The sequence below is a fragment of the Cibotium barometz genome, chromosome 59 (genome assembly GCF_041138505.1).
Source record: "Cibotium barometz isolate CiBa-2024 chromosome 59, ASM4113850v1, whole genome shotgun sequence".
Classification (NCBI taxonomy): domain Eukaryota; kingdom Viridiplantae; phylum Streptophyta; class Polypodiopsida; order Cyatheales; family Cibotiaceae; genus Cibotium; species Cibotium barometz.
In genome coordinates this window covers 37608030-37621411 of record NC_141104.1, presented here as the reverse complement: position 1 = coordinate 37621411, position 13382 = coordinate 37608030, and the positions used below count along the sequence as shown (strand labels likewise).

General features: G+C 43.0%; 1 protein-coding gene across 1 annotated transcript; it reads left to right on the top strand.

Annotated features, from left to right (window-relative positions):
• Nucleotides 1-2146: 2146 nt before the first annotated feature.
• Nucleotides 2147-13128, top strand: LOC147605775 (uncharacterized). Its single transcript, XM_086793645.1, has 5 exons — nucleotides 2147-2211; nucleotides 2305-2356; nucleotides 2466-2849; nucleotides 4075-4512; nucleotides 13048-13128. The coding sequence occupies exons 1-5, from the start codon at nucleotides 2147-2149 to the stop codon at nucleotides 13126-13128; spliced, it is 1020 nt and encodes a 339-aa protein (XP_086649771.1).
• Nucleotides 13129-13382: the final 254 nt, after the last annotated feature.

Genomic DNA, 13382 nt, shown 5'->3' with positions numbered 1-13382 from the left:
TGTGACTTGGGGTCACCCAAGAAATGGCCCTAGGTCATTATTTGATTCCCTAGGGCCAATCTTGCATGCTCTTTGTGGCCTTTAAAGCAAAACAATGGCCTTATTTACCATGAAAGAATGGCCCTAGGGCCATTCTTGCACCGGTTGTGCATGAAAATAATGGCACTGGGGCCATTCTTGCACCTATATTGATTAGGTAAAGGATTGTCCTATGGTTATTCTTGTTTTCCCAAGAGCATGCAAGAAGGTCGGGTTGCACCAAGGCCATGCTAGAATGGCACTAGGGCGATTGTTGCATGCATAAGAGCATCAAGATTGGCCCTAGGGCCATTCTAGGATGCCCAAGAGGATGCAAAAAAAAGAATGGCCCTATGGCCGAGCATGCAAGAAAGTTGGGTGCCAAACCAAGGCCATGGTCGAATGGCCCATATCCATGTAGAAGAGCATCAAGAGTGGCCCTAGGGACATTCTAGGATGCCGAAGATCATGCAAGAAAAGAATGGCCCTAGGGCCATTCTTGGATGCCCAAGAGTATGCAAGAAAGTTGGGTGCCACCAAGGCCATGCTAGAATGGCCCCATATCCATTATTACATCATGTAGAAGAGAATCAAGAGTGGCCCTAGGGCCATTCTTGGATGTCCCATGGCCATTTCCAACACAATATATATGCCTTGGGTTCATGCAAGAATGGCCGTAGTGTGACCATGCTTTGATGCTCTACGGCTAATCTTGCATGCTCTTTAAGGCCTTTAAGGCAAAACAATGACCTTATTTGCCATGAAAGAATGGCCCTCGGGCCATTCTTGCACTAGTTGTGCATGAAAAGAATGGCCCTGGGGCCATTCTTATTTTCCTAATAGCATGCAAGAAGGTTGGGTGGCACCAAGGCTATGCTAGAATGGTCCTAGGGCCATTTTTGCATACACGAGCATTAAGTCTAGCCCTAGGGACATTCTAAGATGCCCCATGGCCATTCTTGCACCTATTGTATAAGAAAAGAATGGCCCTATGGCCATTCTTGGATGCCCAAGAGCATGCAAGAAAGTTGAGTGCCACCAAGGCCATGCTAGTAGACTGGCCCCATATCCATTCTTGCATGTAGAAGAGCATCAAGAATGGCCCTAGGGCCATTCTTGGATGCCCCATGGCCATTTCCAGCATGATCTATGTGTCTTGGGGTCATGTAATAATGGTCTTGGGGCCATACTTTGATGCTGCTTAAGATATTGTGGTAGTATGCTGAATTAGGATCATCATCGAATAAGTGACACTGATGATAATGACACATAGCATATTTGCATTCCTTCATCTTCACACCAAAGTGAGACTAGGATCCAACAATATGGTCTATTATGAATCTGTTAGATATAGAGTACGACCCAGCTTTGCATCAACCCCTCTTATGGCTCCCCACAACTCATATGAATCAAAAATAGACCTAACTTGCATATTTAGAGTGCATATCTAGAGACTGCAAGTATAATTTATCTCATCCAACTTTTCATCATCAAACAGTGGAGGATGAGCACGGGCGGTGTTGTTATTTGCAGGTTGGGCCATCTTTCAAAATTTGCCTTTAAATAACAAATTGCTAAAAAAATATTTACCCATAGCCTATGCTCTGATACCATGTAAGAAAACACAATAGTGGAAGCAAGCAAGATCTTTACATTACAAAGCACTGAATTGCAGAAAGAAGAGAGTAAACAATAGTGGAAGCAAGATTTTTACATTATAAAGCACTGAATTGCAGAAAGAAGATAGTAAACAATATTACTTCTTGCAAACTTTGATTACAAATTGATGGCTATTTGTCCATCCGTATGCTCCGAATCACGAGAAATTTGATGGTGATCTAGAGACACTATAAAAAGATATAGAGACACTATAAAAAGAAGATGTTTTTGATTAGAGGAGAACTTGAACCCAATAAACTTAATAATGAACAAAACCTCCCAAATTAGTTTATATACTATAGTGCCCATGGTTGGCATGGACGTTTGCACGGGAAACCCTTGAGTAAAAGTCAAACGACGTTCTCGCATTTCAAAGGAAACCGTCTAGTTTTTATTTCGACACATAAGATCAGAGGATGAATTCCAGCGTTAAGTAGGGCGGCATCAATGCTTTGCCGATCACAGGAGGATGGACAGCATCGATACCAAAGCGAAAATAGAAGACCTAATAGAAACATTTGTTAGGTTGTCAGAGTAAGCGTCGCCTTAATACGCAGCAATTACACTAAAGGGTAAGTGGATCAATGCTTTTTCTATCATCACTTGTGCTTGTGTTTTCCTATGCAGAGATGCAGCAGCGCATAGGCTAGCGGAACGTCAGGCAACAGTTAAAATTCAGGTATTTCATATCATTGGATGGGTGATCACGCCTTACCGGTTGCTTGATTATTGGTCGATTGATTATCGGTTGTTAATTATGACTTACTATTGGTTGTGTTTGCGTCAAGTGTGCATGGAGACGCAAGCTGGTTCAATTCAAGCTGCGAAGGTGGCACCGTGCAGCCACAGACATTCAGAGGCTTTACAGGGGGCATTTGGGGAGGGTGAAGTTTATGTACAAGAAGGTCGAAGTTGCCAAAGAGATTCGCATGGCTTTCTTCAATCGGAAAGCCGGCCTCATACAGAGGATGTATAGGGGCTACCGCAGTAGGAAGTATGTGCACAGCTTTTATCACCGGCAGGAGTTCATTTCTCTGTCCGTGGGTGCTGGGGAGGAAGTGAAGAGGGATATGGAGGGCTGCAACCTCGAATTGAGGCAGCAAGAACAAGAGAAGGCGGCCGATGTTGTCAAAGGCCACATTAGAAACTTTTGGCTCGCAAACCATCACCTTGTAATAATTTCTCTCTCTCTCTCTCTCTCAAGATACACACGCTCGCTCTCTCTCTCTCTCTCTCTCTCTCTCTCTCAACACACACACACACACACTCACTCACTCTCACTTTTACCCATTTAATTCCTAGTCCATACATTCTTAGTCATATCTTGGAACATATATGAGGGCTAGTGACCGGACTACAAATCTTGTATTTAGTCTTAATGGCTCTATTACTCCATCTAGATGTCATACATGGGTCTACATGTGTCATAACGTGGCATAGGTTGACTATAAATCATATGGAGTCTTCTGGCATGAGTATGGTATTGGGGTCATACATTGGTCATTGTGTGTCATGAGGTGCCATATGTGGTCTAGTGGCATATGAGGATGACATTGGCTCCTCTCTCTCTCTCTCTCTAGATTTGTATCTCCAAAGATCTCTCTCTTTCATGTGCATTTGTGCACGTACGCATGCATGTACCATTCACGTGCACCGATGGAATGTCTTTAAAGAGCTTCCTATTGTACCATAGGAAGCTCTAGTCTCTCACACATGCATGCATGTGACCGTTAACGTACAATGATAGAATATCTTTAAGAGCTTCCTATTGTACCATTCAATGTAGGACATTGTTTGTGAAACTTTGAGTCCCACAAAATTAATGGGTATTGGGGCTGTAATTTGAGAGCCTACCCTAACCTTCAATTTGAAGGCCATATACTAGTAGGTTGACTTTCAAAATATATGTGCTTGTCTAAAATTTAGAGAGATTTCAGGCACAAATGTAATGGACATTAGTTCGAAGTCATTTCGCATTGTTGACAATCTCCTCCCTCTTCAAGCACTCAAATTGGTGCCCAACATGAGCCTCAATTGGACTCCTAACAAAGGACTTGTCAATGAGACTTTGACCATGGCACATCCTATTGAATATGGATTCCTTACCTAGATCATTCTAGCAAGAAGGTCATATTCAACTTGATTTTTCAAATTAGTTTCTATTTGGGGGATCTAAGAGCACGAGCATGTCCCATATTAAACATACACAAGGAGATTGCACATGCATTCACAAAACAAGGCACAAAAAGAATGTTTTCTAACTAACACAAGAAGATCTCACATGCATTCACAAAACAAGGCACAAAAAGAATGTTTTCCAACTAACTTAAGACTTCTATAACACCTAACTTTAACAATGAGTAATTTGGGGTGTTGGGATTGTGAATTTGAATGCAGATAAGCACCAAAGCTCGAAATGGCATTTTCTATTCACCATACATAGCAGTGTTGAAGGGGATCAACGACGTTGAGGAGAGGATAATCGAGACATGGATGGAGCAATCAAGGAGAACCAGGGTAAGGAGAAAGAGGTCATGCAGGAGAAAGCATTGGGCTGTGGATGTGAGCCAGTTTGTGACAACACAAGGGGTGCATGGGCCTACTCCCTATGAAAGGAGGAGGGCCGAGGAGAAGGCGGCAGCGGTGCTCGATGTTGGCTATGAAAGGTTTAGGAGTGTTGTGAGGAGGTCGTGGTCGAACGTGTGGGACACTACAGGAGGTGGTGGTGGTGGTGGTGGTGGTGGTGGTAAGACTATTCGTTTAGAGAGTGAGTGGCGCCGCAAGGAGAAGCTCCGATCGCTCGAGCAACGTAAAAGCCAAATGCTCTACATGCGAGTATGTTTCAACGAGCATGGATGCTTCGTTGAAGATTTTAAACATGGATATAGAGTCATTGCTAAAGGCAAGAAAGAAGGCAGATTGTTTAAGCTGGATGCTGGCATTCCTGAGCTAAAATCAGCCATGTTCTCCAAAAGTAAAAATGTGATACAGGACATTGATATGTGGCATAAGAGGATTGGACATGTCAATATACAGAGATTAAAGAACATGCAAACAAGAGGCATTGTAAATGGATTGCCTAGGTTCAAATATGATGGACATATGCATGTGTGTGAAGCCTGTCAGTTTGGAAAGCAGGCAAGGTTGAGGTTTCCTAGAGAAGGAAATATGAGTAACAGGCCACTTGATATCGTACATAGTGATGTATGGGGTCCTGCACAAAATCCATCTATCAAAGGCAGTTTATACTATGTGACATTTATAGATGATTTCAGCAGGATGACATGGATATACTTTCTGAGAAAGAAGAGTGAAGTGTTGGAAAAGTTCATGGATTTCCAAGCTTTTGCAGAAGAGCAATATGGCTGTTGGATTAAATGTCTGAGGACAGATGGAGGTGGTGAATACACCTCAAAGGCTTTTGAGCATTTCTTGAGAAAGCATGGAATAAGAAGATAGTTGACTTGCAGGTATACACCTCAGCAAAATGGTGTGGCTGAGAGAAAGAATAGAGTCATATGTGAAGTGGCTAGGGCGATGCTCAATGAAAAGAGCATGCCAGATTACTATTGGGCAGAAGCATGTGCTACTGCAGTGTATATACTGAACAAAACACCTACAGCAGCCATTCATGGAAGCACGCCAGAGATGCGGCTTACAGGTTACAGGCCAGACATTGGACATCTTAAAGTTTTTGGATGCATAGCTTATGTACATGTGCCTGATGAAAGAAGAAGGAAGTTGGATCCTAAAGCAGAGAAATGTGTATTTGTTGGATATGCACAGGATCGAAAGGCATACAAATGTTATAATCCACAAACTAGACAAGTGGTCATCTCACGAGATATGGTGTTTGATGAGCTTGCTAGTTGGTACAAAGCAAAAGACGAGGGTGTCATTGAGTCACTTGAGGCTGATGTGCATGTGAACTTGCCACCACAAGCAAGTTCTAGTTCTACTACTATGTCTGGGCCAGCAGCAGGGGCTGAGAGTAGCAGTGTACGTCCATGGTCAGGACGTTTGAGGCATGAGAGTGTAAGCACTAGGAGTAGTGCTATGGATAAAGGCAAAAAGAAAGTCGAAGGAATTGGAATCACAGGTTATGAGTCATCTAGTTCTGAGAGTTTGGATGAGGAGCTTGGCATACCTGTTTTACGCACACCTGGTGCTAGACAGGATAGATATGTGCCACCACATGCTAGAGTTACAGGTGTACAGAGTGACCCGCAGGCATTGCGGAGATCCCAGAGAGTCAGATATCCAGTTGACAGATTGACATATAGAGATTTTGCTTTGCACTATGCATATATGACATCTATGGTGAAGCATGTGAAACCTACATGCTATACAGAGGCTATTGGAGAGCATGTATGGGAGAAAGCAATGGATGTTGAGATGGACGCATTGGTCCACAATGATACATGGGACTTGGCTTGGACTTGGTTGCATTACCAAAGGACAAGAATATTATTGGATGTAAATGGGTTTACAAAGTGAAGTGCAAATCTGATGGTTCTATTGAAAGACATAAAGCAAGATTGGTAGCAAAGGGTTATGCACAGACCCAAGGTTTGGACTATGATAAAACCTTTACTCCAGTGGCTAAGATGGTCACAGTGAGAGCAGTCATTGCTATGGCTGCAGCTAATGGATGATGGATGTCAAAAATGCATTTCTAAATGGAGATCTACAAGAGGAAGTGTACATGGCACAGCCAGAAGGGTATGTACACCCAAGATATCCCACTCACGTATGCAGATTGAAAAAGGCATTGTATGGTCTAAAGCAAGCACCTCGTGCTTGGAGTGATAAGATGAGCAGATATCTTATCTCACTTGGTTTTCAGCTTTCTACAGCAGATTCTTCACTCTATGTGAAGAAGACACAGCATGGGATTGTTTTACTAGTCATCTATGTGGATGACTTGATTATCACAGGTGATCATGGTGCAGATGTGATGCATGTCAAGAAAGCTTTGAGTGGGCAATTTGACATGAAAGATCTTGGTGAGTTGAGATACTTCCTTGGAATTGAAGTGGTAAAAGATCATGCAGGTACTTGGTTAGTACAGCGCCAATATGCATTGGATATGTTGGCAAAGTATGGCATGACAAGGTGTAAGCCTATGAGTACACCTTTGGAGCAAAATGTGAAGTTGCGGGCTGATTATGGCGAGGAATTGGATGATCCTTCTATGTACAGGAAGATGGTTGGTAGTCTTATATACATGACTATCACACGCCCAGATCTGAGTTATGCTGTGGGGCTAGTCAGCCAATTTATGCAGAGCCCCAGGAAACCACATTTGGATGCAGTGAGATGCATCATGAGATATGTGAAGACACAGCACATTATGGTTTACTTTATGAGAGTGGTAAAAGCTTGGACATCCATGGCTACACAGATGTTGATTGGGCAGGTAGCGCATATGACAGGAGGTCTACTAGTGGATATGCTTTTACACTTGGAAGTGCCGTGGTGAGTTGGAGTAGCAAGAAGCAACCTACAGTTGCTTTATCTAGTACAGAGGCTGAGTACAGGGGTGCAGCCATTGCTACTTGTGAGGCTATATGGTTAAAGAGTCTCTTGACAGATTTATGTGAGCCCATTGGTGGCAAAGTTGTCATTCATTGTGACAACATGAGCAGTATACAGTTGGCAAAGAATCCAGTGTTTCATGTGAGGACCAAACACATAGAGGTCCATTATCACTTTGTCAGAGAAAAGGTGCTGGATGGTACAGTTGATCTTCAGTATGTGAATACTGATGAGCAGCAGGTGGCAGACATCTTTACGAAGCCACTTAGCAGGGAGAAGTTTGAGTACTTCTTCCGGACTATGTTGGGAGTACATGGGATGAGCTTGAGGGGGAGTGTTGAGAGTCTTGATATCCCAAGCTCATCTACATCTTCATCGGTAGTACATCATGAGCTTGAGAGGGGCTGTTGAGATTCAAGCTCGATGTCAGTGTGAGCGAGCTATGCTATGTGCTGGCAGATTAGGTAGGAACATGTGTGAGACATAAATGACCGCGTGTCCAGCTGGTCATAGTGTGTGGACATTAGCTAGGGTTAGATGAGTGTGGACACAACTCATTGTGTGTTGTGTGGATTATGGATTAGGGCATTATGCTTTGTGTGAGAGTGGACATGGCTTCCCTCTATGGTTAGGGTTTGCAATATACATTAGGGTTTGCTCCTGTGTGTGTGTCTCCTCCCCCTCTACCATTCTTTCAACAATCCTATCCCAGCAGGACTAGTATCAACTGTTACAATCACAGGCCTACCACACTCATAATATACCTTCCTTAGAGTAGGTTATGATTGGAGCAGACATTTCAGATTCCGCATAGCTTTAACATGTGCAGCACTCCATAAAAATCTCTGATTTCTCCTCAAAAGTTGGTAGACAGGATCTGCTACATGTGCATAATGTAGGATCCATATAACATAAAAGACACATGCACCAAGAAATCTCCTCACCTCTGTAACATTAATGCATATCTCTTTCATTCTTTGTATCGCATCTATCTTGGCTGGACAAGGTCTGCGCCCATTGGTACTACAAAGATGCCCCATGATTAGTACTTCACCAACCCCAAACACTGATTTCAATCCAGACAAAGTAAGATTCACCTCTTCAAGCCTCGATAGAATTTTATCACAATCTTTTATATGATTTGCCACAAACTTACGGCACCCTTTCGAATCCAAATCCCCATCTTTATCTTTTTCATCACAGCCTTTTATGGGCACATCATCTAGAAAAGGCATAGTTATTTGTGGTATGAAGTCTCGTAAGACTTTATTCATTCCATTCATCATATGCGCCACTGAGTTGGTGGCTCCCTGTGGTAAGGTGCACATCCTTACCAAACCCAAAGGAGTTTTCATTGTGGTCATGTCCCTGCTTTGTATATCCAGCTAGAACTGATCATATCTCGAATACAGATCACCCATAGAGTATATAGCTTTCCCTGCAAATGCTTCTGCAAACTCGTCCACAATCGGACCTGTTCCCACATTCCTGATTGTGACCTTGTTTACAGGTTGCATATCTTGAATGAAGCGCAATGCTCCATTTTTCTTAAGCACGGTAAACCATTTGTTGGAGTATGGAGCGCATGATGGCTCCAAAATTCCCATCCTGATCTTTTCTTTTAGTAATTCCATCAGCTTTGGTAAGAGAGCTTTTGGTACTGGAATCGACCGTAGGTTCTAGGGCACATGTGAAGATCACCATTGGCGCTATTACGCTTGGATCAACACAACCTATCTCATGCGGCTGAAAAGCAAAGGCCTTCCCATGTTTTACAAGCATCTCCTCAAAGCATTTCTTTTCAACTAGTAACAGGAAATCCTTGTCATCGATCTTCAACTCTTTTAGGGTTTCCTGTGTAAACTTATGCCCAATTTTCTTCGGATCTCTGAGATTCGGTTGCATAGAGGCTTCATCTATCTTCTCCTTGATTTCTGGTGGCAGGGGCAGGGGCAAGGCAATTGGTTTCACCTTCTTTGCAACCATTTTATACTTTGTATCAACACGAGCATCCATCTCACAATACATGTTTTTACATTCCATTCCCTCAAATTCCCAGATTATATCATACATCCCCACAGATGACACTTTTACCATCTCATTCCCACCCTGTAAGCATGCGCTTTCCATGGCAAAAAGCTCACCCATAGTATCCACAAATGACACCTCGTCAAGCACACCTGAAATAAACTCATTTTTCTCCAAAAGACCACACTGCTCAAGACTTTTTTGTACATTTTGTACATATCGACGTATACCACGCTTCAAATCCTTGCTTTTGACCCATAGCTAGAGAATCTCTGAAAGTTTGCTAAAAAGTTATTTACATTGATTGAGTCCTGTGAGAACTCATTGCCATTGCTAAAAAGTTATTTACAATGGCACTTGGTCAAAATCCCTCATCTCCCTGTAGTTCATGAATTCTCTATTTATCTTTGGGAGTGACTGTTCTCGAAGAGACTTGCGGTTTCTTTCATGGTTCATGCTAACTGTCAAGAACTGAACAGCTTTCTTGCCATCTTTGCTCCTTATTCTTGCATACACCGAGCCATCGTCCAAGACTTTTGTCTCCATCCTCACAGCTGTAATATAGGGTTGCCCAAGGATAAGGGGATACGATGACATCTCCTGGACGAAGAAGTTCTGGTCATCTTTCACATCCCCTATAGTTACCCTTACATTTGGATAGGCTGCATAGAGCTCTCCAGATGAGTTATTAGCCGCCTTAATCATCCACCCGTGATCTACATCCATTGGCCACTTACATTTGTTGTAGAGGTTTTTAGCCATAAGATTTATTTTAGACACATGGTCGATTAGAGCGACATATGGCTCTTCCAAGTCTCCTATCTTGACAAGGGTTTCAGTGGTGGCCCTTGCCCAATGGTTCCTGGAGTAATGACTTTTTGCAAGAACTTCTTTTTCATCACCCTCATCCACAAAGCGCACTTGTTGTCGTGCCCCTCCAGTAGAGTGACTGTATTCCACCACATTCTCTCTGTCTTCATTTTGCTGTACCTGTACTCCATGAGTCTTGGAAGTGCTTGTCTCCCCCTGTGATGGAATAGATTCAATTATGGACTGCCTTTTCCTTCATATAATATCAATTATCTCATCATGGAATTCTTTCTTTGCAATCCCCAAGACTTCCCCTAGTGTAAATTCCACCCTACTGTTTAGAATCCTCTCTTCTAGCACCTTTTTGAGGTCTGTTTGCGGCTTCAATATCGGATTGGAGCTTGTAGAGTGGACTTTTCCCTTTACCCTTCTCCTTCTCATGCTTTATCTTTGTTGGCGCTTCTTCCATTGACACTTCCTGTGGAGGCTGGTTTTGTGGCGGCGGAGGCACATGTGATGGCCCAGGATCCTTCTTTCCGCTACCACGGGTGACCCTTTTTGATGGACCTCCTTCCTCATTTTCCCTCTTACGCTTTTCCTCAACCTGTGCCTCATTATTCTCGCATTTTACAATATAGGCATGAACAGATAGAGAATCCACAGGTTCTTCCCAATCAGTCTCAAGATGTATACAGTCTCCTGCCTCATGCAAAGCCTGCTTAGACACCTTCTTTGACGCAATTAGCTCCATTGTTGATGGCCAAAAATCTTCATTCTCATAGTCTTCATCCTTCTCAGATTCCTGCTTTGATTGAATGGCCTTTAACCCATAGGTTGTTGCCTCAACCATAGAGATGGCATGGCTGGCAGCCATATCTTCAACCAGTTTTTTCATCCCTCCTTTTCCAAAGTTTTTGTTTAACGGAAGACCAGTCTCTGTAAGGTGGATTTTTCCATCTTTGAAAAATACAAGTTGGTTTCTGAGGGCTTCCTTATAGCTGGCACAGTCTTTTTTTTGCATGTTCTGGGTCATCACACCATATACATCTGAATGTAAACCCTTCCTTGCTTTGAGGCTTTTGCATAGAAGCCTGCCCTAATGGTAGCCCTTTTTCCTCAATCTTGGACATCTTCAACTTTAGGTCTCGTATGCCCTTAATAAGCTCGTCCATCGGCCCTTCTACCTTTGGGATTGTAGCAGCAGGTTTTGGTAGATTCTCAGGGGTAACAGTTATAGGAGTTGCCGAGCTCATCACCATTTTATCCCTCCTTCGCTGTCGCTTTGCTAGCATGGTGATCGCATCCTCGACATCATTCCAATCATTCTTTAACCCCTGCTCCGTATCCTTATCCTCAAGGAGAATTTCTAGTTTTTCTTGGAGATCTTTCCCAGCAGTTGCTTGTAAGAAGAGCTCTGTTTTTTCCATGTCTAAGGTTGTGCGCTCTATCCTTGACAGCTGGGCATAGCGCTTCTCAAACTCTCTTAGCAACTCTATGGCAGAAATTCCAATTTTGGGTTTTGTAACCCACTCCAATAAAGTTCGCTTGGTCACCTGCTCGGAATCCTCCATGAAATAATCATCCTTCAAAGTAAGCTTGAACTCCTCCCAATTTCTGCCACCATGTGCTTCCTGTAATCCTCTTATGCGCTCTCTTATTTCGGGAACACATACCAGCTCAAAGCTTCGAACCATATCCTCCTCAGTCACCATGTTTAGCTCCATTTCCTTTGTGTAATTGCGCAGGTACTTTGTGATGTCTTTACCATCAAATTGATCCACCTTTTTCACGATTGACTGCAGTGCTTTAGTCGTGGAAATTTGCCCCCTCTCAGTCACTTGCTGCTGTTGCATATACATAGTAAACATCTGAAACATTTGCATAACCCCAGGGTCAAAACGAACCCCATGTCCCTCAGGATTCTCAGCCATAGCTTGCACTATGTATTTCACCACTAACTCTCACCCCAACAGTTTCATGTCGGGTTCACCAATGCTTCGTGACGTGTGCGGTATCGCTGGGCAAGTGGGAGACTTATGGCTGTGAGAGTAGCTTCAAATCCCAGCAAAGAAACAGAATATATATCTCTTCAAGGGGCACCACCATCCAGCAGAAGCTGGAACCATAATATTTACATACCAAATCTCAGCAAGACATATGAGTTGTACCAAAAACCATCATAAGCATCATGGTTCAAACCAAAATCCAAGGATGATAACATTATAACCTGTCATAAAACTCAAAACATCAAACCCCAGAAAAACATCTCATAGGTTTTTGCACTCCAGAAAATCAACTCATGGCATATACATCCAAGACTCATGGCCAACCATCATATGGTTCCAAAACCCAACTCCACATGGTATTGTGTTCCTATGATCCTTGTAGTAACAATTTCCACCTTGGGCCAGCCAAGTATCATTTTAGACATCCTTGTATAATGATAACCCACAAAATCAGCCTCTACGAGCCTCTATAAACCTGTGCTTATGTCCCCATATGCAAAATTCTTCCTGTCAAGAACAAAGTAATTGGGTACTGCAAATCTGTGCTTACTCAATTTGCATGCACCAGCCTCTCTCCAAGATAGTCACCTCTTTGTTGGCAGTGCATACCATCACACCCCTTGGTATTCTGAAGAGCCATTTTGAAGAGCTGTACTCCCTTACTCAGCACGAACAGCCGCTCCATTTCATGAGATAGCCACCATAATTACACCAAGCCTTCTTCATCTTTGCAACATGCTCCTCGAAGGTGCTGGTCTTCCTCTACATGTAGTTCTCGGTGGTTTCATCTCTGCAGAACTTCCAGCATGCCATTTTTTCAAGATGTGCTTATAATATTAAGCTCACAATTCTGAGTAAAACCAATCCCTACAAGCCTTGAAGAGAACATCTATTCCCAAAACTATATTCTCTGCAAATTTTATATTCTGGTTCCCTTCTGCACTCCCCTTTTCTTTTAATTTCAATGCGCCGACTCTGGTTATTTCAGAATCCCGCGGGCAAATCAGGGATTCGACGCTTTTGCAGCTATAATTTTGCCTTCCTAATTCGATCAGGCTGTGCCCCCTAATTCGATCAGGTTGCGGCCCCCTTCATTTTCTCCATTTCTTAAGGTTGATAAGCATCAACATTTTTTTTGGGCTTATTTACACCAAGACTCACAAGGGGTAATTCCCACGCATTGACCAAAGATTCTTGACATCCTCTTTCACATGTCTCCGTCACCATGTAGTCATGACCATGGCCATATCCATGCCATTTTGAACCTCAATCAAATGCCACTATCATCTCAAGCATGATTTCTGAGCATTTTACCATCTCGTG